Source organism: Zalophus californianus, chromosome 14, assembly GCF_009762305.2.
Source record: "Zalophus californianus isolate mZalCal1 chromosome 14, mZalCal1.pri.v2, whole genome shotgun sequence".
NCBI classification, from domain to species: Eukaryota; Metazoa; Chordata; class Mammalia; order Carnivora; family Otariidae; genus Zalophus; species Zalophus californianus.
The window spans coordinates 40,931,965-40,958,214 of NC_045608.1; the positions used below are offsets into that span (position 1 = coordinate 40,931,965).

General features: G+C 38.2%; 1 protein-coding gene across 3 annotated transcripts in view; it reads left to right on the plus strand.

Annotated features, from left to right (window-relative positions):
- The window catches only part of MYOM1 (myomesin 1), a 157,503-nt gene that overhangs the window by 110,264 nt on the left and 20,989 nt on the right, over positions 1-26,250 (plus strand). For all 3 annotated transcript variants that reach the window (XM_027575852.2, XM_027575853.2, XM_027575854.2), the window contains 5 exons: positions 1,443-1,557; positions 15,584-15,740; positions 17,469-17,575; positions 17,909-17,953; positions 24,007-24,143. In XM_027575852.2, the coding sequence (XP_027431653.1) occupies positions 1,443-1,557; positions 15,584-15,740; positions 17,469-17,575; positions 17,909-17,953; positions 24,007-24,143 (561 nt within the window). The remainder of the gene's footprint in view (positions 1-1,442; positions 1,558-15,583; positions 15,741-17,468; positions 17,576-17,908; positions 17,954-24,006; positions 24,144-26,250) is intronic.

Sequence of the window (26,250 nt, forward strand, 5' to 3'; positions counted from 1 at the left end):
AGGGCTTCAGAAACTGTGGGAAATATGATTCTGACTCTTATGACTTAGAATGAAGTGTGGCTTCACCACAATCATACAGAAAGTGGCACACTGCATTTCGTTTGCAGCCCGATCGGTTGCCAGAATAAGCCACTGCCTAGAGGGTGTGAGCCTTGGAAGATACTCAGAGTATGCCTGTTCTGAAAGTTCTCTCCCATTGACCTGCCACTGTGGACTAAAGTCCATGCCATCTGTCAGCCACTCTCCAGGGTTGAGGTATTTACTGTCCCCATAAAAAATATAAATATATCCTCCAAGAGAGATGACCTTTAAATATGCCATTAACTCATCTTAGCATATGCCAGTGAGCTCCCCAGCCCCGTACAAAACCTTGAGGAGGTAGGAAAGGTCACAATTCATGGGGAAGAGAAAAAGGTGAAGGAAGGTCAGGAAGTTAGCACGCTCTTTCGTTGTCCAAATGAGTCAGGAGGCCTCTAGATTCAAAGAAACTCCCAAAGGACAGTGTAAAATAAAAGTCAGACACATCCTGGATGGTGATGGTGTGTATTTATGGCCAGGATAATTTCCAAATCTTCAATTTGCCGCAGCACAGGATCCCAAGAGCTGAGGCTGGACTTGACTCAGGTTAAGCAAAACAAGGATGAGAAGCCAAGCAAAGGGGACCAACAGCCCAGAAAAAAAATGGGCGGGAAGAAAAAAGTAATACAGTTTAAACATATCAAAGAATGGTTAAGTTCACTCATTTGAAAAAAGAAAAAGAAGAGAGGCGAATATAGGAAAGAGGGAGAGAGATTGACATTGAGGTTGAATGTGCCTCACAAACTGGGAGGTGAATTTCCTGTAAGGAAATTATCTTAGAGTTTGTCCGCAATTTTTTTTTTAAAGATTTTATTTATTTATTTATTTGACAGAGGGAGAGATAGTGAAAGCAGGAACACAAGCAGGGGGAGTGGGAGAGGAAGAAGCAGGCTCCCCGCTGAGCAGGGATCCCAATGTGGGGCTCGATCCCAGGACCCCGGGATCATGACCCGAGCCAAAGGCGGACACTTAACGACTGAGCCACCCTGACGCCCCATTTGTCCACAATTTTTAAAGTGAAAATAGACTTACTGACTTTTCTGATTATAAAACGACACATGCTCATGATGAAAAATTCAAATAATATAGGCATAAAGAAGTAGAGATGACCTATAATCTTCATACCTATTATGATATAGATTTACTCTTCTGGATGTTTTATATTCAGAAAAATTTTAGGCCTGAGGTGGAGAAAAAAATGTACATATTAAAAAGTTTAATCTGATAACCTTAAGTGAGGACGGGAGATAGAGTTCCATGAATGGGAGAAGTTGAACTCTACAACGAAATTGTATGTACGAAGGAAGAACACTTCTGTTTAAATGACATGGAGCACCCATCACTTCTATGCCTGCTTCTTCCAGGTACAAGGCCTCAAGGAGGGCGTCAGCTATGTGCTCCGTGTCCGAGCCATCAACCAGGCAGGTGTTGGCAAGCCGTCAGACCTTGCTGGGCCTGTTGTGGCAGAAACCCGTACAGGTGGGCTTTTATGCTTTCGTTAAAATTAATCTCATCTGTGTAAGATACCAAAGCAACATTCAATCTTACTCTCTATGTTTTTCCTAATTTTCAAAATCATCGATGTCTGCTATCTGAATAGTTGATAAGTTTGGCCTGCGGACGTGAGTCATTTATTGCATCATAGGCACTCTTAGGATAGGGGTAAACCAGGTTTGAAGTGATCCAGGGTTATTCTGGTCTATACCTAAAAACGGGGAAGTTCTTGATCAAATTATGTTTCCTGGACTGACCATTTCAAGCATACATTCTTGGACATTATTCCTATTACTATACTGTGGCCATTAAGTCCTATAAGGATATTTTCCCAGTTGTAGGAGAAGCTGGACAGCCTAGTGAACAAGCATGATTCTTAAATGAAAGCAGAATTTATATAATTGTAGCTATTAAGTTAAGCGAGGGGTCAGCGAATGTTTTCTGTGAAGGACCAGATAGTAAATATTTTCAGCTCTGTGGCCATATCGTCCCTGTCACAATACTCAACTCTGCCATGGCACAAAAGCAGCCATAGATAATACATAAACTCATGAGCAGGCCTGTGTTCTAATAAAACTTTATTGTGCCAGTTACATGCATTATATATTACATGTAATATGAAATTTAAATTTTAAGTAATTTTCACATGCCTTGAAATATTAATTTTCTTTTGATTTTTTTTAACTGTTTAAAAATGTAAAAACCATTCTTAGCTTGCAGTCCATAAAAAAGAGGCAATGGGCCAAATTTAGCCTGCAGACCATTGTTTGCTGACCCCTAACTAAAACTAACAGCAGTTTTACCTGGATGATCTATAGAGTGGCAGGAACTTTCACTTCCCAGTTTAAAGAGATGCCATGATTGGACTAAGGAAGACAGTCTTCCCTTTTATTATGTGAACAAACTTTACAGTGTTCACTGTGCAAATAGTTTCAGATTATTACATAATAATTATTTATTTTGTCATTTAATCTCTGTTGCTTTTCAAAGTTATATTTCAGCTCATAGAAGTTACATTAAGGAAATCACTATAATGGTCAGCATAGAGATAGGCAATCATTTTGTATACTTTGTATAGTGACAGGTGGTAACTAGGCCTGTCAAGGTGATCACTTCATAAATTTTGAATCACTACATTGTACATGTGAAATTAATATAATATCGTGTCAGTTATAAATCAATAAAAAATAACCTTTAAAAAAGCATTGGAAATGAGAGAGGATAAAAAAGTATTAACCAGTTATTTTAAGTTTGCCTTCATTATAGTCCAAGCATGTTCGCTTCAATACACCTCGATTTTCAGATTAAAATAAAGAGTAGATATATAATGTGGTATTTATTTTTATGATAAGGAAAGAAAGTAAACATAGAAACTTTTGCTCTCACTGCATATTTCTTGAAAAGTATGTCAAAAGTGTTCTTTTAGGAAGTATCTACCCTTCTCATGCTATTACTTCATAACCTACTTTCAACTACTCTTATAACTACCCTCTAAGACCTGGGTGTGAAAAATGACCTTATACACAAGTGTGGAAGTTGTCTGGAGAAAGTGCCACACCTCACATAAGTCCCTTTTGCAAAATTTCATGAGAAAACAGGAAAACGCTAGGCACATATACACCAGGTAAAAGGCAACACGTGAAGACACCAGGATATATATTCATATAGGAATCAGACTCTGAAGTTGCCAGTTGTAAGGAAATAGAAACAAATGGATGTGCAAAATGATCCAACTGCAGACTCTTAATAAGAACAACATTTAGGTCACCATAGAGGTAAACTCTTCACCTAATCATCAATCAGCTAAAAGCACCCTTGAGACAGTGGATTCCAAATCTGATTAACTGAAGAAAGGTTAAATTGATTTCTTATTTTCTCATCCATAGCCTCAGAATGGCAGGTGGCCAGGCATGACATTAATAAAACTACCACTATGGAAGTTTTACCACCAGAAAATGATCTTCTGATGAGCTCGTGGGCGAAGAGTTTTGTTTCACTGATTTGGAACTCATTTTTTGTGGTCATTCCATTCCCAAAATATAACTACAAAGAACAGCTGCAGACATTAATCCACAAAACAGCACCAGATGAAGCCACTCTTTGGCTCACAGCCTAGGAAAGAATCCTAGGATGTACAAAGTCAAAGTGCTTCAGCATGAAGGAGCACCAAAACCCAGGAGACACGTGGACTTGTCCATATGCAACAGGCACATTCATTTCTTAAGCAGCTATGATGTGTCAGCATAATATGTATGGGCAACAGGAGCAGAGGAATACGGTATCATCACTGTATACCAGGCTTACAATCTAGGTGGAAACCTCAGAGCTTACAACATGGTGTGTGATGAGAGCTATGATAGATGTTCATAAAATATTTCTCATACCCAAATAGGCTATAAACTGGGGTTTCATAGTCCCTGTAAAAACTTACATGTAGTGTAAAGTTGTCTGTATTTAATAATTTTCTTAAACACCAATATTTTACTTTTACCCAGATATTTATTTTATGTTAGAACGGATAGGGCAGGGGTGGGGAGGCATGTTATCAATTTCAAGATTTGGGATGCGAAATTTGGATTGCTATTGCAGAAGAACAACTTCTTTTGGAATCTATTATTAAAATTTCAGAAAATAAAGCTCATCGTGTAACAGCAAGCCTCAAATAGGTCTAACAAGATATCGCAACTGTAATCTGAATTTGAGTTGAAAGTTAACTTAATCCACCAGGGTTGTGAGGATCACTGGTCTCCCTTTGAAGTCAATGAATATGCCAGCAGATGTAGCTCAGCCCCTGCCAGAATGTCCAGTTGTTCTGCCAATGATGACCCAGAAAAATGAACCCAGTGTATCATGCTTTACCAAGAAATCTATTAAGCTAAAAAAAAAGCCTATAAGAAGAATAAGCTGAAAAACATTTAGTGTAGATTTGTTGGTATATAAAGGGTACTTCTGTTCTTGATATTTGATATTTTTCAAATAGTATCTGTGTTGATTGCATCAAGCCTGGAGTGGAAGGCGAGGCAGAGGCAAGGTGAGCCAGATCAGATGGGAGATAAAAGAAAGACATGCCAAGGTGTGGCAGGTGATCTGGAGGGCAAAAAATGACTGGCGGTCTGGGCTACAGGTATTGTTACCAGAGACTCAGCAGCAGGCTGAAGAATTCAGGCGATGCACAGGAGGGCCCAAACACAAGGCAGAGTCCCAAGCAGAAACCGGCTACCAGAAGTTAGGACTTGGTCTCTTAGGAGCAAGGCAGGTTAGAAGAATGCAACACTAGAAGGAATGATTGAGTTAACAACCTCCTAACCAATTCCAGTTTCTGAAAACTGGTTGGTCATAGAACCTGGCAGGACTGAGAAGGCAAACGTGTGCTCAGTCGCCTAGAGGTAGAGTCTTCAAGGATTCAGAGCAGGAAGCCAGGCTGCCTGTTAAGCTCAACTGGCTTCAGTTAGAAAATTTCCCTTGTTTTTGTTTATTGACTGTTCTCTTTCACCCATTAAAACAGTAGTCCTCAACCTTCGCTGTACATGAGAATCATGCCAGGAACTTTTTTGAAAATACTGGCTCCATCCAGACTCCACTGCAGACCAATTATATGAGAATCTCCAGGACTGAGCATAGGTTCATTTTTGTTTGTTTGTTTAGCCACTTGGGTAATTCTAACATGAAACCAGGGTTGTGAACTTTGCTTTACACTGTGGGCTCCTACAAAACAGGAACCGTGTGTCTTTTCTCCCTGTATGCGAGGGCCTAGTACCTGGTGTGTGGTAGTCATTTATTAAATGAAAAAAATAATGGATGACTACCATGTTTTGGCCAGTGAGTATGACTCTGTTTTATAGCCACAGTGTGTAAACTTAACTCTAGATATTTTGTAATAGAGGCCATGATGTGGGTACCAAAGTGGTAGGTCAGCCAGCAGTTTTGGTCTTAAACACAGGGGAGCTAAATATCACATGTGGCTGATTACATTAATTCAATTCTATCTGCTTCTATTCTGTCCCATTCTCCAGTTTTTTAAACATCGCACGAGCACACACACACACACACACACACACCATGGAAAAGGACAAATAATGAAAGCTTATAAAAACAACCTATTAATGCTGATGTAAGAGACTAAATTATGTGAGAAAAATTTGCCTATCAGTTTATGAAATATATAGGAATATGAACAGTTTACTGTGATTTCATTTTAGCTTTCAAATTTTTTTTTTTAAATAATTTTTTGGAGAGAAGGGACAGTTAATTTCCAAATCATTCATTTTAGCCCTGGGCTGTACCTTAACTCATTCACGTACTGGGTGTGGTGGCACGCCTGAAGGGACCATTAAAATGCCATTCCACACAATCTGGTATCCCCCTGTGTTCATATCAAGGATTTGTGTAGGGTAGGGTTGAGGTAGCAGACTCAAGACAACTCTTCTTCAGTCCTTTTTAGACCACAATAATCTCTTTCAATTTTCTATAGCCAAATCTCCTGTGTTCTTACCTGAATTCTTCATGTTCTTGAGCAGATTCAAAGGTCGTTTTTGAGAAAATCTAGGTCTGGACAGATTTTGCTCCAATTTTCCAACCCAACTCTGTGGGAGAGTGGGATGGCCTTTCATCCAGATGAGAACATCCATAGGGAAGCTTTGACTTTGACAGCAGAATAGCAAATTTACTGCCTGCCAGTTAAGTATCTGAGCCATTTTGATTATACATTAATCAGCTTTAGAGAATATAGCTCTTCAGATATTTATGAGTTCAACCATGAAGTGACAGTAGCTCTGTGCTTGGCAAAAACTCAATTAGGCCATGGGACACTCTAAAAAGAAAATTTGAGGGTGCCTGGGTGGCTCGGTTAAGAGACTGCCTTCAGCTCAGGTCATGATCCTGGAGTCCCGGGATCGAGTCCCACATCGGGCTCCCTGCTGAGCAGGGAGTCTGCTTCTCCCTCTGACCCTCTTCCCTCTCGTGCTCTCTATCTTTCATTCTCTCTCTCTCAAATAAATAAATAAAATCTTTAAAAAAAACAAAAAGAAAAAGAAAAAGAAAATTTGAGGATGTTGTAACTACACCTTTCTTGACTCTGACACTGCACTGGGTCCATCTACACAGGCATCGTTCAATAGATTAGCCTGGGCCTATTAGAAATGCTGGCATTATGTTAACTAACTAGAATTTAAATAAAAACTTGAAACCAGACAAAAAGAAAAAAAGAAACAAAAATGCTGGCATTATATTTGCTCTTTTTTCTAGAGTATTTATAAAAAGAATATCATATATCTTTCTAAAAATTGCTATAGAATTTTTTGCCCATTATATTTTAAGAACTCCTTTATTTACAGAATTCCACTATTGAACTTCCTCTTAGATTTTAATATGTGGAAAAGTTAGCCCTTCCAGTTGAACATAGTTACTTCCTTCATCATACAAAGAGGAATATATAAGCCAACCTGTCCTTCCTTTTCAGATACAAGAAACTCTGAGCTCATTTTTAAGTTGTTTAATCTGCTTTGAATTTTCCAAGAGATGTCTTTTTGTCCTCATATTTATTTGTTGTCCTATATAATTTCTTTAAAGTATTTTCCCAAAACGCTATTTTCTCTTTAAAGCCAGAACACAGGAAGAGTCTACCTTTTTTCCAAAGGCAATCTCAATTCAATCTCCCCTTTTAGTAAGATTGTAAAATACTTGGTTTAGTAGGTCACTCTTTATAAATATCTTTATTCAAAGAACTATGTTAATAAATTAATTAAAACTAAATAGTACTGGAAAGCTTTGAATTTGAAAAGCATTGAAAGATTGGATGGTATCAGCATCATAATCGATGTGACAAATAAGGACAAGCTGTAAGTTGTTGCATTGATCATTTTAAGACAATAACCTTGTTTTCTGTTTACACAGTGATATTTTTAAACTTCCTTGCAGTTACTTTGACTAAACACTGTATTCTAATGAGAATTGTTACAGAGCTCAAGAAATAGGCTTACATAACTGGTATTTGAAATATTTGCAGTGAATTTGATTTTTCAAAAGCTTGAGATTATGATTACTTTTAGAGTGATTCTTTGAACCAGTTGACACATTACTGATTTGTCATGGAAGAGACCAAGCTTTGGGATCTGAGTATAAAATTGAGGAAACCCACTGTGACTATAATATTTTCTTGACTGTTTATCAAAATATTGGTGTTATACATAAGCTTTAATGAGACAAGTTCAAATAAGGTAAACATTGCAATTCTAAACTGACATTTTTATTTTAAATCTGTTTTTTCAATCCAGTCCCTTGCACGTGTAAATATGTATGGAAAATATGGAAGACAAAATCCCAGCCCTTTTAGATTTTAATCTTATTGTTGATAAATTAAACACCAGTACAACTTTTTGAAAAATGAAAATCCAATCAAATGTAAGTTTTAGCAAGTATTTGATTTTTAAATATTAAGTGCCAAATATAGTTTTATTTTTTATTTTTCCTTTTATTTATATAAGTCTCAATCAATAGCACTCACTATTGCCACAATTATGTATGCATTGCAGCTGGGCCAGACATCAACCCCGCCCACACCGAACTGCAGACACAGAGCTGCCACTGCACGTAGGTACATGCAGTCCACACAGCGGGTACCCCTTGATCATCTAGGTCTGGCAGTCAGAGGAGATTTCACTTCTGCATTCCACATGACATTTTCTACACTCCTTCAAGACTGGGAGAAGTAGCTGATTTGCCTAATACATGGAAACAAACACAGAGAGTCAGGAAAAAATGAAAGGACAGAAGAATATGTACCAAATAAAAGAAAAAGACAAAATATCAGAAAAAGACATTAATGAAATGGAGATAAGCATCTACTTGATACAGAGTTTAAGGTAATGATCGTAAAGATGTTCACTGAACTCAGGTGAAGAACGGGTTAACAGTGAGATCCACAACAAAGAGACAGAAAATATAAGAAAGTTCCAAATAGAAGTGACAATGCTGAAGAGTACAATAACTGAACTAAAAAATACACTCGAGGGATTCAACAGCAGACTGGATAAAGCCAAAGATCAGATCAATGAGCTGGAACAAAGCAATAGAACTAACGCAGACAGGGACACCTGGGTGGCTCAGTTAGTAGAGCATCCGACTCTCAGTTTCAGCTCAGGTCATGATCTCATGGACCATGGTATTGAGCCCTGGATGGGCTCTGCACTCAGAGGGGAGTCTGCTTGAAGATTCCCCCCGCCCCTCCCCCACTCATGTGTGCACACACTCTCTCTCTCTCTAATAAATAAATAAATAAGTCTTTAAAAAAAAAATGAATTCACCCAGAGTAGTAAAAAGAAAAAAGAATTTAAAAATATGAACATAACTTAAGGGGTCTCTGAGAGAACATCAAAAGGAATAACATTTACAATCCTGGGGTGCCAGAAGGAGAAGAGAGAGAGAAAGGGCTATAAAACTTACTTGAAGAAATATGGCTGAAAACTTTCCTAATCTGAGGAGGGAAACAGACATAGAGTTTCAGGAATCCCAGAGAGTTCCAAATAAAATGAACCTAAAGAGATTCACAGTAAGACACATAATAATTAGAAGGGTAAAAGTTAAGGGGAGAATCTTAAAAGCAGCAAGAGCAAAGCAACTTACTATGTACAAGGGAAACCCCATAAGGCTATCAACAGATTTTTCAGCAGAAACTTTGCAAGTTGGAAGAGAGTGGCATAACATAATCAAAGTGCTAAAAGGAAAAAACTCCCAACCAAGAATTTTCTACCTGGCAATGTTATCATTCAGACTGAAGGAGAGATTAAGAGTTTTCCAGATAAGCAAAAGCTAAAGGCGTTCATTATCACTAAACTGGCCTTACAAGAAATGTTAAAGAGGCTTCTTTAAACCAAAAAGAAATGGCACTAATTAATAATAAGAAAATATAAGAAAGTAAATATCTAACTGGAAAAGGTAAATACATAAAGATAGTGGATCAATCCCTTATAAAGCAAGTATGAAGGTTAAAAGACAGAAAAAAGTAAAATAAATTTAAAACCACAATAATTAATTAAGGGATGCATAAATAAAAAGATGCAAAATGTGACATCAAAAATAAAAATGTGTGGGTGAGAGAAAAATGTACAGTTTTGGAATGTGTTCAAATTTAAGCTGCTATCCCATCGAAAAAAAACCTGAAATCTTGTCATTTGCAATGACATGGATGGAACTAGAGGGTGTTATGCTGAGTGAAATAAGTCAGTCAGAGAAAGACAAGTATCATATGATCTCACTGATAATGAGGAATTCTTAATCTCAGGAAACAAACTGAGGGTTGCTGGAGTGGTGGGGGGTGGGAGGGATGGGGTGGCTGGGTGATAGACATTGGGGAGGGTATGTGCTAGGGTGAGCGCTGTGAATTGTGTAAGACTGATGAATCACAGACCTTATATGTTAAAAAAAAAGGATAGTAGGAAGGGAAAAATGAAGGGGGGGGAATCAGAGGGGGAGACAAACTATGAGAGACTATGGACTCTGAGAAACAAACTGAGGGTTCTAGAGGGGAGGGGGTGGGAGGATGGTTTAGCCTGGTGTTGGGTATTAAGGAGGGCACATATTAAATGGAGTACTGGGTGTTATATGCAAACAATGAATCATGGAACACTACATCGAAAATTAATGATGTAATGTATAGTGACTAACATAATAAAATAAAATTTAAAAAAAATTTAAGTTGCTATCAAGTCAGAACATACCATTATATACATAGGTTATATGTGAGCTTCACAGTAACTACAAAGCAAAAACTTACAGTAAATATATAAAGAAAATGAGAAAGGAACCTAAACATAACACTGAGGAAAGCCACCAAACTAAAAGGGAAGAGAGAAAAAAGAAGAAAGGGACAGAGAGGAACTACAAAAACAGCCAGAAAACAATTAACAAAATAGCAATAAGTACATACCTATCAATAATTACTTTAAATGTAAATAGACTTAAACTCCCCAGTCAAAAGATACAGAGTGGCAGAATGGCTAGAAAAATTTATATGCTGTGTACAAGAGACTCACTTCAGATCTAAAGACATACACAGACTGAAAGTGAAGGGATGGAAAAAGATATCCCATGCAAATGGAAATAAAAAGAAAGCTAGAGTAGCAATACTCACACCAGACAAAATATCAGACTTTAAAACAAAGACTGTAATAACAGACAAGGGCATATAATCATAAAAAGGTCAATCTAACAAGAAGACATAACATTTATAAATATATATGCACCCAATACAGGGGCACCAAGATATATAAAGCAAATATTAACAGACCTGAAGGGAGAAACTGACAGCAATACAATAATAGTAGGGGACTTTAACACCCCCACTTACATCAATGGATAGATCATCCAAACAGAAAATTAATAAGGAAACATCAGCTTTAAATGACACATTAGACTAGAGGGACTTAATAGTATGTATGCAGAACATTCCATCCAAAAGCAACAGAATAAACATTCTTCTCAACTGCACATGGAACACTCTCCAGGATAGATCACATGTTAAGTCACAAAACAAGTCTCAGTAAATTCAAGAGCATTGAAATCACATCAAGTATTTTCTGTGAGCACAATCAATTATAAGAAGACTGGAAAAACCACAAAAATGTTTGAGATTAAACAATATGCTGCTGGGGGCACCTGGGTGGCTCAGTCGTTAAGCATCTGCCTTCGGCTAGGGTCATGATCCCAGGGTCCTGGGATCGAGCCCCGCATGGGGCTGCCTGCTCAGCGGGAGGTCTGCTTCTCCCTCTCCCACTCCCCCTGCTTGTGTTCCTTCTCTCTCTGTGTCTCTCTCTGTCAAATAAATAAATAAAATCTTTAAAAAAAAATAACATGCTGCTGAACAACCATTGGGTCATCAAGATAATCAAAGAAAATCAATAAAAAATACCTAGAGACAAGTGAAAACAGAAATTACATAGCAAAACCTTTGGGATGATGCAGCAAAATTCTTTCTAAGAGGGAATACATAGCAATACAGGCCTACCTCCAGAAACAAGAAAAATCTCAAACAATTTAACTTTACTCCTAAAGGAGCTAGAAAAAGAACAAATGAAGCCTAAAGTCAGTAGAAGGAAGGGAATAGTAAAGACTAGAATGGAAATAAATGAAATAGAGACTAGAAAGAAATTGGGAAAGATCCGTAAAACTGAGAGCTGGTTCTTTGAAAAGGTAAACAAAGTTGACAAACCTTTAGCTATACTCACCAAGAAAAGAAAGGGAGAAGATTCGAATAAAATCATAAATCAAAGAGAAGTTACAACTGACACCACAGAAATATGAAGGACCATAAGAGACTATGAACAATTATACACCAACATAGAGGACCACCTAGAAGAAATAGACAAATTCCTCAAAACATACAATCTTCCAAGACTAATTCATGAAGCAATAGAAAATCTGAATATACCAATTATTAGTAAGGAAATTGAACCACTAATCAAAAAATTCTCAACAAACAAAAGTCCAGGACCAGAGCAGCTTCACTGGTAACTTCTCTCAAACATTCAAAGATTTAATACCTATCTTTCTCAAACTCTTCTAAAAAGGGGCACCTGGGTGGCTCAGTCAGTTAAGCATCTGCCTTCAGCTCAGGTCATGATCCCAGGGTCCTGGGATGGAGCCCCACGTCGAGCTCCCAGCCCAGCGGAGAGTCTGCTTCTCCCTCTGACCCTCCCCCCTCTTGTGCTTTCTCTCACTCTCTCAAATAAATAAATAAAATCTTAAAAAAAAACTTCTAAAAAATTGAAAAGGAGGGAACACTTCCAAACTCATTTTATCATTATTCTGATACCAAAACCAGATGACACCACAAAAAGAAAATTAAAGGACTGTATCATTAATGAACATTGATGCAAAAATCCGAAACAAAATATTAGCAAACCAAATTCAATGATACATTAAAAGGCATCATCCACCATGATTAAGTGGGATTTATTCCAGGGATATAAGGATAGTTCAACACCTGCAAATCAATCCACGTGATTCACCACTTTGACAAAATGAAGGCTAGAAAGTATATGATCATCTCAATAGATGCGGACAAGGCATTTGACAACATGGATGGACCTTGAAGATATTATGCAAAGTGAAGTCAGATGGAGAAAGACAAATACCGTATGATTTCACTAATGTGGAATCTAAAAACATAAAACAATGAACAAACAAAACTAAAGCAAACTCATAAATATGGAAAACAGATTGGTGTTTACCACAGGGGAACAGGGGTCGGGGGGTGGACAAAATAGGTAGAGGGGGTCAATTGTATGGTGATGGATGGTAGCTAGACTTTTAGTTGTGATCACTTTGTACTGCATATAGATGTTGAATTATAGTGTTATATACCTGAAACTTATATATAATCTTATAAACTTATATAAAATATATTTTTCCTCAATTAAAAAAAAAACCTCAACAAATTATTGTTCTAAATTCCCAGTTGTTCCATTTACCTGAGAATTTACTGCTAAAGCATCAATACTTTAAAATTCATTCTAAAACTCTTTGAGGAAAATTCTTGTAAAATAGATCAGACTTTTTAGTATGTCCTTTTCAACCTTGGATGCAGTATACTGAATCTTATTTACCTTTTTCTGTGTGACTCAGGGCCATAAGGATCAACCTCATTTATTGTACAGTGTTGGGATACAGTGATGTTATTATGGGGTGAGGAGCCATTTGCTTCTCTATTAAATAATGTCTTTGTGCTGGCATTCAGGTTTTCTGCCTCCTCTCCTGCTCTCATTTTCTTCATTCTCAGTGTGCCTGCTGGTAGTAGCTTTTTACTTCCCTCTGTTTTGGGGGTCTAATCTACTGATGGAACCCAACCAACCAACTTTCTAGAATCATCTCAAGTGAAATATAAATAGATTCCAAGGAACAATCTATGGAATTCGCCAGTGAGTGTCCAGGAATATTAGTGTGTGGACTTTGTCACATCCTTGCTGCCTCTTAGAGGCTTGTTTTCCTCATTTCTTGGTTTGGGGCAGGGTTCCAGATGGATGAAGTGTTACAGTGCAAAAGTTCTCTGTGGAATGGAGAGAAAGGCTAAGCTAACTATACTATTCTATATTCTTTCAGTTTTGTGACTCCTTTGCAAAAAAAGTCAGATCTTTCACTTTAATAAAAAAAAAATCACAATTCTTAACCTAAGCAATATTTTTTTCTGTTGTAAGCTTAAATCATACCTCCAATATAATAAACAGCAAGCATATGGATGATTCACTTCCTTTCAAAAAGGATTACAGAGAAGACAATGAATGATTAATATGAACAATCTGTCATGCCTCCAAAATAGCTATTATGCAAATAGTAAGGAAGGTTTAGTCAACCTCCATCACTTCTTTCCTCTTCATAATAATACAGATATAAAGAAATATTCTTATTTGTATTCTCTCTGTGACTCAACCATGCTCTGTATCATAACACTGTCTAAACCTCAGCCCTCTTAGATGTTAGTTAGTCTTTTCTTGTTTCAATGAGAGCACTTTTTCACTTTTTTTATACAACAGTGGATGGTGAGGATTCGTCATGTGTTATCAGGAGTAGCACTAAAACATGGTCTGCAACTTCCAGTGGAGTAGACTCTTTTTAAAAGTAACACATGGTAGACATTTCACTCAAGTATAAGTAAATCTTTATTTGATCATTATTTCAGTTTATAGCCAAATATGAAAATAACTCTTTTGTTTTTTTAAAAAATAATTTTTAAAAATCTCTAGAACTAGTCTTCTTTAAGTGTTCATGTGTTAAGAAATCACTTTTTAAAGGTTTATAATTAAAGCACACCCTGTTATCTGTAAAGACAAATTAAATCAGCTGCCTGGCTTAAGAACCAAGATCTTCATGTTGCCACACACTGTTTGGGCACTAATTTTCTCTTGGCCTTCCCCTGGGAGGATTTTTGCAATTTTTCCCCCTGACAAGTTTTATTGCACAGTAGGCCAGGATGCTGACTTCTTAAACACAATTTAGAGAGAAAACCTTCAATCTTTTGGCAGTATCTATTGGAAGATTTTTTAAATGCCTTTTTAAAAACAAAGCTGTACCTTTCTGAGATTAAATATATTTTTCCTAACATATGGAAACAAACTGAGTTTAGACTGGTAATCGAATGAGTGTCAATTTGAGAAGTACATCTTACCTTTTAAATTGGATTAGGCATAGATGTGAATATTTTATATGCTGTACAAACTCTGAATTGCTAAATTAGATGCCAGTGCAATTTGTTATAACTCTCAAAAATACAAGAACTCAAAACATTAACTGAATTGTTTTCTTTTAAACCTAAAAACCAATCTTGAAACATCTGGATCTCTTGAAATTCATTTTCATTTAAATTTCCAAAGAGTTCAATAACAGTCATGCTTAGGTCGCTGTCATTCTAATCTAGAGGGGCACCTTTAGGTTGATTTATGGTTGCTTGATCAACAGAACGAGATCTTGGCCTCAGGTTTCCATGTAGTTCTCCATTTTTAAATGATTTATAACGTTAAGCCTATGAACATAGGCAATTTTTACTACCTCTACTTTCTCCCCTTCGATTTCCCATTGGTTTCTTTATCTCTTAACTATCCTTTCCTGATGAGCAGTTGGATACGGATGTTAATGAAGCAAAAGTCATTGATTCAGTCCTGATGAGGATCACTCAACTTTCCTTTTGCCCCAGGCTGCCTTGCCGCCCTTATTATGACCAACCTACTCCTGTAACTGTACTTTCAGTCACATCAACCAATTTTTATTCAGCCCTAGACAAAGAATACTGTCCATGGTGTTGGCTCTACCTGAAAAACATGGCACATTCATTTAATTCCATGTTGCAGTATAAAAGTTGAATTGTAGAGCAGTATTGTCCATTCACAGTGAGCAGCTGGAGCTTTTCCCTTGCGCAGGCTCAAGGCCCTGGTTTAAGGCTACAGTAATGAATCCCAAAGTAAGGAATTCTTACTTCATTAATTTCTATCAGGAAATAATCATTGCCTTGTTTCGGATCTTCTAGGAACCAAAGAGGTTGTTGTAAATGTGGATGATGATGGAGTAATTTCACTGAACTTTGAATGTGATCAGATGGCTCCAAATTCTCAGTTCAACTGGTCCAAAGATTATATATCCACTGAGGACTCTCCGCGATTAGAGGTTGAAAGCAAAGGCAACAAGTATGTACTGTTTCAATCTTAATAATGGGTTTCCTTCTCATGATAGGAAAGTGAAGTAAGCTCGTTGCTTTCTATTTCAAATACTTGGGATGAAATCACAAATATTTTATATCTGGTCATGTAAAAAGTAATAACCAATGTCAGCCTTAAAAAATAACAGTCCTTATAAAAATACTTTTCATGTTATTTCAGTTAAAAAGCTTTCTCATATATTATCTCATTTGTGATGTTAGAAAAGCTTTGACATAAAATCAGCTTTAATGATGATTCTCGTTATTTTATGAAATTTTGTAATCTTAAAGTAATGGTGAGGATGCTTATGGGGAGAGAGCAAGGAAGAACATGCTACTTGCTGGTTCAAGTTATGGTGAATTAAATGGGCTAGGTATAATCTCTTCTGCTTTTTTCACCACCACTTATGAGTGACATAATAACACACTGGAAAGAACTCTGTTTGGGAAGCACAGGATAGATGAGTTCGAATCCCAGCTTGACCTGGGGCAGCTTTTAACTTCCATGGGCCTTGAATTTCTTTTTCTGTAAAATGGGAGAGAGCAGAGGAGATGAATTTTGTGATCATTTACTTCCTTTTACATCCAAGAATCTAAGTTTTCTTTTACTTTGCCTTGCTTAGCATATTGACTACCATATTGGATTGCATTTGGTAAAGCAAAATCCTTTTAAGTATTATTTTTATTACAAAGAAGCCCAAAATATCTCATAAATAAAGAAATAGTAATTTTGTTGGAGAATGGCAAGGACATACTGAATATAATTAAAAGACATTTTTCTGTCAGTGTGCTATAAAGTCCTTGAAGTAAAACATAAATTTGGTGGGGCACCTGGGTGGTTCAGTCGGTTAAGCATCTGCCTTCGGCTCAGGTCATGATCCCAGGGTCCTGGGATTGAGTCCCACATTGGGCTCCTTGCTCAGCGGGGAGCCTGCTTCTCCCTCTGCCTCTCCCCCTGCTTGTGCTTGTGCTCTCTTTCTCTGCCAAATAAATAAAAATAAAACCTTTAAAAATATATAAATTTGGTCAAAGAAAAGACAAACTGTAAAATTTTCTTCTGATTTGTGCACTTTACTAACATTTATATATTTGGCTGATCTTAGACACTGACTAGCAACATCACTTACCAAAGTTAGAAAATACAGTGAACTAAACCATTGACCCATTCACTTATTCATTCCACAAATATTTATTAAGCACATATCATGCTGGAAGACACAAAAGGACATGAACCAGATCTTGTCCTTAATGGTACAATGACTATATAGTAGAGACGTAGGGATAATAAAATAGGCAATGCCAATGCAGTATGATAAGCTCAAAAAGGAAAGTGCAGGGGATGACATAAAGGAGGCACTTGGAGTTGACAAAAAAAGGTTCTGCCCTGTGGGGGAAGATATTTTTTAGGTTCCCCAGCAAAGGCAAATCAGCTAAAAATACCTTTGTTGGGGATGAGTATTGATATGCAACATAATTTGGGGATGGGATATTTGTACCAGCTCCCCACTCCTGTCATCCCACCCCCGATCCCTGGGAGGAGGTCAAGAAAGTCTTCCTAGAAACAGCTTAAATGAGCAGGTTTCAGGTCAGTAGGGGAGATGGGAACAAGTGCTACCAGTGAAGGGAGTATCCTGTGCAGACACCTAGACACAACATAAGACGTGGGCTTATAGACCCCGCACAGCCTCCCTTCTTACAAGAGTATTCTGTTCCGCAGAACGAAAATGACCTTCAAGGACTTGGGGATGGAAGACTTGGGCATTTACTCCTGCGATGTAACAGACACTGATGGAATAGGGTCAAGCTACTTGATCAATGAGGAAGGTAAGTTCAAAATCATTCCATTTATTGGGGCACCTGTTGGCTCAGTCGGTCAAGCTTCTGCCTTGGGCTCAGGTCATGATCTCAGGTCCTGGGATCGAGCCCCACGTAGGGCTCCCCACTGAGCAGGGAGTCTGCTTCTCCCTCTGCCTCTGCCTGCCACTCCCCCTGCTTGTGCTCTCTGTCTCTGTCTAATAAATAAATAAAAATCTTTAATAAAAAAAATAAAATCCATTCACAAGTCTAACTCTGCTTTGATTCAGCAGTGATCCTCTAGGATCAAGTGACTTTCCTTTTAGTTGTTCAAGTTTAATTGTTCTTTTTTTCTCCCTACAGAGCTGAAACGTTTACTAGCTCTCAGCCAAGAACGCAAGTTCCCAAGTAAGTGTCCACAGTACATCCACAGAGTTTAGCAGTCCTACTGGGTGGTGACTTGTGGAATAGGTCCGGCGACAACTCTGACAGGATTAAGAGAAGAAGTTCTTAAGAACACATAATGGAACATACACTGGTGGCTACAAATGCACTTTCCAGAAGGGCTGCTTTTATCTTGGCCATTGTTCTAAAGAGATACAAATACTAACATAGAAAATACATCCCATGCTGTTACGTAGTGAAGTGTCAGGTTACATAAGCGTAATAGCTGGGTAGTTAAGTTCTTCACTTTTTGCCTATGTACTTTGGAATCCTATATATTATATGATACTGGATACATGAATCTGCATGTTTTTTAGACAAACCAATCTCTTCCTAAGCAATTTAATGTTAGCACTTAATAGAAGAATCATACTTTTAAATAAAGATAATCTAAAGACATTATCTACCATTTTAAACTCCTGAAAAATGAGGTAAAGATGCCCTAGTCAGAAAAAGAATCCCTCTGAACTATCTACAAACTCTTCCATAAAGCACTTTCCACATAAAAGATTAAATTTCACAGTTGACACCTAAGAGAGAGAAGTCTGAAATGATACTAGGAAAGTTCCACTGACCTGATACGTTCTCTTGCCATTGATATCTATTGGCCAAACTAGTGGATTATCCAGAAAGTTATACCCTGGAGTTTGAGAAAACAAATGGAGAGTGATAATACACACTCACTCTTTTAAATCAGGAATCTTGTTTTGTTTTACTCTTTAGTCCCTAAAATACAACTCCTTCACCAATACAGAATTTTCAGGAACTCAGGAAACTATACCATGACTCCACACTATAGGCAAAACCCTGTATGTTTGTATATGTACATTTTTCTAGGAGGAGGGTCTGCAGCTCTCCTGAAATTCCCAGTGAAGGCTCTGACTCAAAAATAAACACACACTGCTCTGGAACTAATCGCCTGACTTCCTTTCCATCCCCAAGGAATCTTGTTGCATCCTGAGGCTGAGTGTTAGTGACTATTGGCCTCAGTTGTTTTGTTCTCAAAACCAATGTTGTTCAACAAAGAGGCACAATGGGGTGCCTATGGGGTGTGGGTGTAGAATACAGACTTTCTGAATTCTGGGAGAGAACCATTTCTCATCTGTATGCTTATTCACCATAAAACTGGAAAAGTGAGACTATGAATGGTATCTTCAAAGTTATTATTACTTTTTAATTGCGTGGAAGGTAGAAGTTTGGCTTGTATTCTCTTTGTTCTGTACTTTTGACCCACTCTATGACCTTAGCAACTCAATTTTAATTTCCCCATGCCTTAGTTTCTTTTCTAGAAATGGCTGTTGTAATCATTTATAGCAACCTACTGTATAGAGATGCTGTGAGAGATCCTTGAACTTTTCAGGAAAAATATAAATATTGATGGAAACAACAGTGATCCTCAAAAAACCCACTTGTATAAGATCTGTCTGCGAGCATACAGGATGCTCCACCTTCACGTCCCCAGCGATGTGAAGTAGGGAGTGTAGGAGAGGGTCACTATGTTGAACACAGCCAGACTCCATTAGTGATCAGACTGCCTCCTCCCAAACATTGGTGGAAATGGAGGGAAACCGCAGCATCCACTAATCTAGTCAGACAGTAAACATTGGCAAAGTGTCTAGGCAAGAGCTGGTCCAAACAACATTTACATTTAGCTTAAAGGATGGAGATGAGACAACATGGGGTGTTACTGTTGAATTGGAGGTGCCCAAGCCTCCCTGATGTTCAGTGATCATATGGACTTGGAGACAGTACTTGTCTGATGTCACTGTCACATATGCTGAGAGATTTATTTTGCATAAGCATGATCACTCTAATTACTGGTTCTAGGAGAGTTAGTAGCAACAAACTCAGGTTCCCTTTTTATTAGAGACCTGGTGTGGCATTTGGGTAGGCAGAGAGAGAGAGAACTCAACAATGTGTTAAAAATTCTGACATGCAAATGTCAGATCTCCTAACCCAAGGGAGATTTGCTTAGCCCATTGAAGTGGCATTTTCAAGAATACAGCTCCCGGGCGCCTGGGTGGCTCAGTTGGTTGAGTGACTGACTTTGGCTCAGGTCATGATCCTGGAGTCCCAGGATCGAGCCCCACATCGGGCTCCCTGCTCAGCAGGGAGTCTGCTTCTCCCTCTGACCCTCTTCCCTCTCGTGCTCTCTATCTCTCATTCTCTCTCTCTCAAATAAATAAATAAAATCTTTAAAAAAAAAAGAATACAGCTCCCACACTCTTCTTCCCCCCACTGCTATTACATCAGCCTGGTGGCTACAGGAATATTTTCAGAGATCTGATAAAGAGTCAAAGCAGCATATCTAATTTCTCAATTTATACCCACTTCCTGTCGGTAAATGTTGAACATCATTAAGTCTTTTTGTGAGATCTTGTAAGGTTTTAAATGGGTCTTGTTTCTTACAGAATGTAATAGAGAGCATGGTGCTCCTTTATCCCTTGGCACGGTAAATTCTATTTTAAGCTGTTTTCAAAAATATTTTGGAAAACCACTAAACATATGCCTTAAACCTACAAAAAATAGATATTTTGCTGGAGCAAATTAACTGCCAGAGAAAAGAGTGTAAGGAAATTTAGGACTGAGAAGAAGGAAAAAATAAAAATGTATAAAGCTAAAAACAGAAAATAGCCTAGTTGGTCTTGCCACTATTGATATTAAGCGGCAGTGTAGAGAGACAGCTTACTTAAAGATGTCAAGGTATTGTGAGGGAGGTGATGGAAGGTATACTTCAGTATTGTCAACATCCTACATAATATCTCTTGGATATTACCCCACTTGTATGCATATACCCTATGTGTGCAGATATATGCAAGCACATATACATAAATTGTGTCTATTTCGTATGTCCTCTTAGGTGTCAATACATTATATTTTATAATTGGTAGTTGTAGGGTGTTGTTGAAGCAACTGGTGGAGGAAAGAGGTACCAAAATATTAATAGCCAAATTTATAGAGCACTTGTTATATGCCAGAGTATTTATAGGGTGCTGAAAGGGAATGTATCATTTAAACTCCACAGTGACCGTAAAAGGCTCGGTTCTAAGGTAATTTAATTTTAGAGGTGTATGAGGCCCAAAGAGGTTGGGTAACTAGACCAGATGTACACAGTGGATACCCGTGGTTAAGCCCAAGTGGACTGACCCACTTGGTCAGTGGACATGACTGTTACTGTGTATACACCTGCTGTTTGCCACCACACCCTCTCTGGTGATTCCTGGTGGCCAGTGTTTCCTTGTGTGGTGTTCCTATTACTCAGAGAGGGTAGTGAACAACACTAAGGGAGCTTGAAAATTCCAGGAGGACATGCCCTTTCTCCTCCACCACCACTCTGGGCCCCTTAAGTAACTGCAACACTCATGTATTAAATCTCCCAGAATGAGGTCTTCAGACTTTCTCAGGAAAGATTCTACTCTCCATTCTCCTCAAGAGTTACTTGTAGCAAGTAGGAGTGTCCTGTAGGGAGAAAGCTTAGCCTCTGCTCTCACAACCCTGGGGTCCGTCCTTGTTGCTTTACTTAGACATGCTCACACTGGCCAGCCACTACTGTTCTTCAGAGTGGACGGCCAGAACCGAGAGGAGCACAGAATAGAGGGAATAACCCTGGTCGCAGCTCTGCTGCCCAGATATGTTACTAGCCTTTCCTGGGGCTCAGTTTTGTCATCAGTAAAATGAGGAGAGAAAAGAACTCACCTTTCTTGAGCACTGGTCATTATTCACAGTGTCTTAGTGTCTTCTGGTACTGTATTCATTGTTCTTGGTGGTCTTATGAGGCAGATCATATCCATGTTAGCAATTGAGGAACATGAGGTTTCAAGAGGAAAGAACTGTCCAAGGTCACAGTGTGACATCAGAGCCCATCTTCTGTGCATCACAGACACTCTGCAGTAGATGACATCTGAGCCTCTGTTTGGTTCCTCACTGGAACAAGTTTATAACTGAGTTTCACAATGACTATGGAACAGCAAATGAAAGGCGTCCCTTAAAGTTTGGAAAGGATAGTTTTAGGATAAGTACAAAGAAATTTTGATGTATATTTGATACAAGTTTGGGAAGCTTACAATTTAAAATGTAGCATCTGTTGAAATTTTGAGATTAGTTATAAGAACCATTTAGAGACAGCAAAGAGTGATGATTTCTCCTGAAGGAAATAAAGGACTACTAAACTTTGAGAGACAGCCATGGTTTTCAGCAGAGTTTGCCCTGGAGCTACCTCTGATACAAAACTATTGGAGGAGCCTTTATAGAGAAGATTTTCAAGTTATAAGAAATTTAGAAAACTGTTTTTGAAGGATATCAGCCAACTTTTAAAATTTCACCCAGACTCAAATGGCTTAAGCAATACAGGTATATTATCAGAGATACATATGGTTCCTTTACTTTCTTTGTGAGGCCAGCCGTGCTATATCTTTTTTTTTTTACTTCTTTTTTTTTTATTATGTTATGTTAATCACCATACATTACATCATTAGTTTTTGATGTAGTGTTCCACTATTCATTGTTTGCATATAACACCCAGTGCTCCATGCAGAACGTGCCCTCTTTAATACCCATCACCAGGCTAACCCATCCTCCCACCCCCCTCCCCTCTAGAACCCTCAGTTTGTTTTTGAGAGTCCATTGTCTCTCATGGTTCGTCTCCCCCTCCGATTTCCCCCCTTCATTCTTCCCCTCCTGCTATCATCTTCTTCATTTTTTTTTAACATATAATGTATTATTTGCTTCAGAGGTACAGATCTGTGATTCAACAGTCTTGCACACTTCACAGCGCTCACCATAGCACATACCCTCCCCAGTGTCTATCACCCAGCCACCCCATCCCTCCCACCCCCCACCACTCCAGCAACCCTCAGTTTGTTTCCTGAGATTAAGAATTCCTCATATCAGTGAAGTCATATGATACATGTCTTTCTCTGATTTACATTCTTAGACAAGGAAACATTTTTCAGAGGTAAATATGTGAGTCACTAATAAGAATTAGTGACTTATATCTTAATATCTTAATATGAATTAGTGACTTATATCTTAATATCTTAATATGCCTTCTTATTTGTGACTCACATATTTGCCTTTGAAAAATGTTTCCTTGTCTAAGAATGTAAATGAATTGGCAAACCAGTGGGATGGATAGAGTTTAAATGATAAGCTAGTTCATCTTGTATATATCAACATTAATTCTGTTTTAAAATTCATTTTTATTTATTTTTTATTTTTTTTAAAGATTTTATTTATTTGAGAAAGAGAGAGTGAGAGAGAGAGAGCCCAAGAGGGGGTAGGGTCAGAGGGAGAAGCAGACTCCCTGCTGAGCAGGGAGCCCGATGTGGGACTCGATCCTGGGACTCCAGGATCATGACCTGAGCCGAAGGCAGTCGCTCAACCAACTGAGCCACCCAGGTGCCCTAAAATTCATTTTTAAAAACATTTGAAAGAACCTCCAAAGTGAATTTAATTGTTGAGAAAAATAAAATTTAACTCCTTTCCTAGTGTTTTGAAGTAATTAAGATTATAGAATTTTGGAGCTGGAAAATCTCTTAACCATTTAGGACATTCAGTACAATCCCATTCATTTATAAATGAGTCAACTGAGGCCCAAATATGTGAAGTGACCTGCCTAATATCACACAGTTGCTGATGTTGGACTAGGCTCCAGTTCTCCTGGGGCCAGCCCAAGACTATTTCATCACACTTTGTTATTGTCCCTAAAGCCACAGTAGAGAGTCACACAGGTTAGGTGAAGGAACCCTGGAGGTAAGTTTATCTTCCTCATTTTTACAGTTGAGATATCTATGACTCAGGGAAGGTGAATGACTTGCCCAAAGTGGCAGCAGGATTAGAACCCAGGTCTTCCATCTCTTAGTATCATTCTTTCCCTACAACGTTCTTACTGCCTCCAGGCTTTGCAAGAAGCAAGGTGCTATATTGTCATTTCCATTGAGTGTTTTTTTCACTGAAAAATTGGTATTAATACAATTGGTTGCCAATGAAATTACTATTTTTGTTTTTATTTTGCATAGCTGTCCCAATTAAGTCAGAGTTGGCAGTTGAAATTTTGGAGAAAGGCCAGGTCCGGTTTTGGATGCAGGCTGAGAAGCTGTCTGGCAACACCAAAGTCGCCTACGTATTTAATGACAAGGAGATTTTTGAAGGACCGGTATGTTTTACACTTTTTAGATTCTAAACATATCACTGTACAATGTGCTGAGGGAGCCCTATTAAAATGCAGCTAAGTTGTTATGAAAACCACTGGATGTGGAGTGGGAGAGTAAAAAAAAAAAAAAATAGAGGAAAATATAGATTGATTATATCATATTATCCAAACTGGGACACTGTTGAGAATGAAAGAGGGTTCTAGTAATAATTTTTCCAGGACAAGAATCAAACCAAAACTATCCGGGGCAAATCAAGATGTATGGTTACCCGGGAAAACAGAGCTGCTCTCCTGAGAAGAAGAGGTGTCAGTGTGCTTACCTGAACTTACATACTCACATCAGAAACCTCAGCAGGAACTTGGTTCTTCACAGGGAGGAAATGGCCTCCATTGTTCCAATGGCTCAGAAAAAAATGCAGCAAAAATATCTTTCCTTACTTTTCTGGTGAAAAATGCAATACATTTTTATTATATAAAAATTGTAAAGACTCAAAAGGGACAAATCACAAATTCTCACAACTTTTTAATATACACATTGGTTTATACTTTTTTTATCTTTTTCTACACTTCTGTGTGTGTGTGTGTGTGTGTCTATGGATGTCTTATTTAATTTACGTAGGTGTTTGTATGTATCTCTCTTTTCTTTGCTTTTAACATAAACATAGTTTCCATGGATAGAGTTACAACATCTGCACTGTATTTGTCCTCCCAGAATCAAGCCAGTACCCAGTGGTACTGAAGAACTTGGGTTTAGGAGCTCTGGCTTTTACCGGGCAATCACAGGTATAAATGAGAGTCTCAAAAGATGGGAAAGAGGTGTGATTTGTGGCCATTATTAACAACCTGTTCTCCTTTCATCAAGATATGTTTTTAGGGGCGCCTGGGTGACTCAGTCGTTAAGCGTCTGCCTTCGGCTCCGGTCCTGATCCCAGGGTCCTGGGATTGAGCCCCACATTGGGCTCCCTGCTCGGCGGGAAGCCTGCTTCTCCCTCTCCCATTCCTCCTGCTTGTGTTCCTGCTCTCACTATCTCTCTCTCTGTCAAATAAATGAATAAAATCTTTAAAAAAAAAGATATGTTTTTAAAACATTTCAGGATTCATTAGTGAGTGGGAGAATGAATAACATAAATAGCAAAAAAAAAAAAGTAATATATTTCTTTTCAGCTCATTTAGCAACTGTGTATAGAACCTGAATAAGTCACACAGGGTCCACAGTGGCCCATCTTCTCCTTTTTCAAGACATTCTCCTTGATCGCCATGCTCATCACCTGGGCAGTAGAGGGGAAGGAAAAGCATTGTTGGCATCACTGTCTGCTGCCACAGCCATTTAGGGACCACTCGTGCACACACATGCATAGACGCACTCCCCTTCATGTGTTCACACATGGTTTCATGCTGTTGTACACATGCACACATACACATACATACTCTGAACTTGAAGAACTGTTCATTGTCATTGCAGTTAGTTCTTACACTATTTTGTTGGGTGGAAATTAGTGTCTTAGGCTAAGTTCCCTAGAAGGACAGTCTGAAATAGAATTTCTCTTTCAATGTATTTATGGGGGAGTACTTCCAGGAGTGGGGATTAGGGAAACAAGCTAAGGTAGAGGAAAGCAAAGCAAAAACGTGGTCTCGGTTTGAGACTGGCTTCCTGCAGGGGACACTCTGAGGCATGAACTGCAGCACACAGTTGATCCCAGACCTGAGCCTTCATTCTGCGACATTTTATAGGAAAACTTCCTTAATTCAAATCTACTATAGAACCTACGCTTGTATGCCCAAGGGCTAAGATTTATCTTTACACTGAAAAAAAAGTTGCCTAAGCCATATGATAAAATAAGCACAGAAGAGTAGGACAAGTTTAGTTTATTAGGAACAAATGAACTTCAAATGCTTTGGAAGCATTTTTACTCACATATTAATTCTGCAGATATTTACTAATTGCCTGCTATAGGCCATGCATGCACAAGATGTGAGGGATATAGCAATGGATGAGACAAAAACACGTCCCTCACGCTGCCTATTATGTGGCATTATTCTGCTAATTAAAACAAATGTAATCTGGAAGGTAAAATGGGAATCTAAAAACACCTTTTTTTTTTCAAGGATC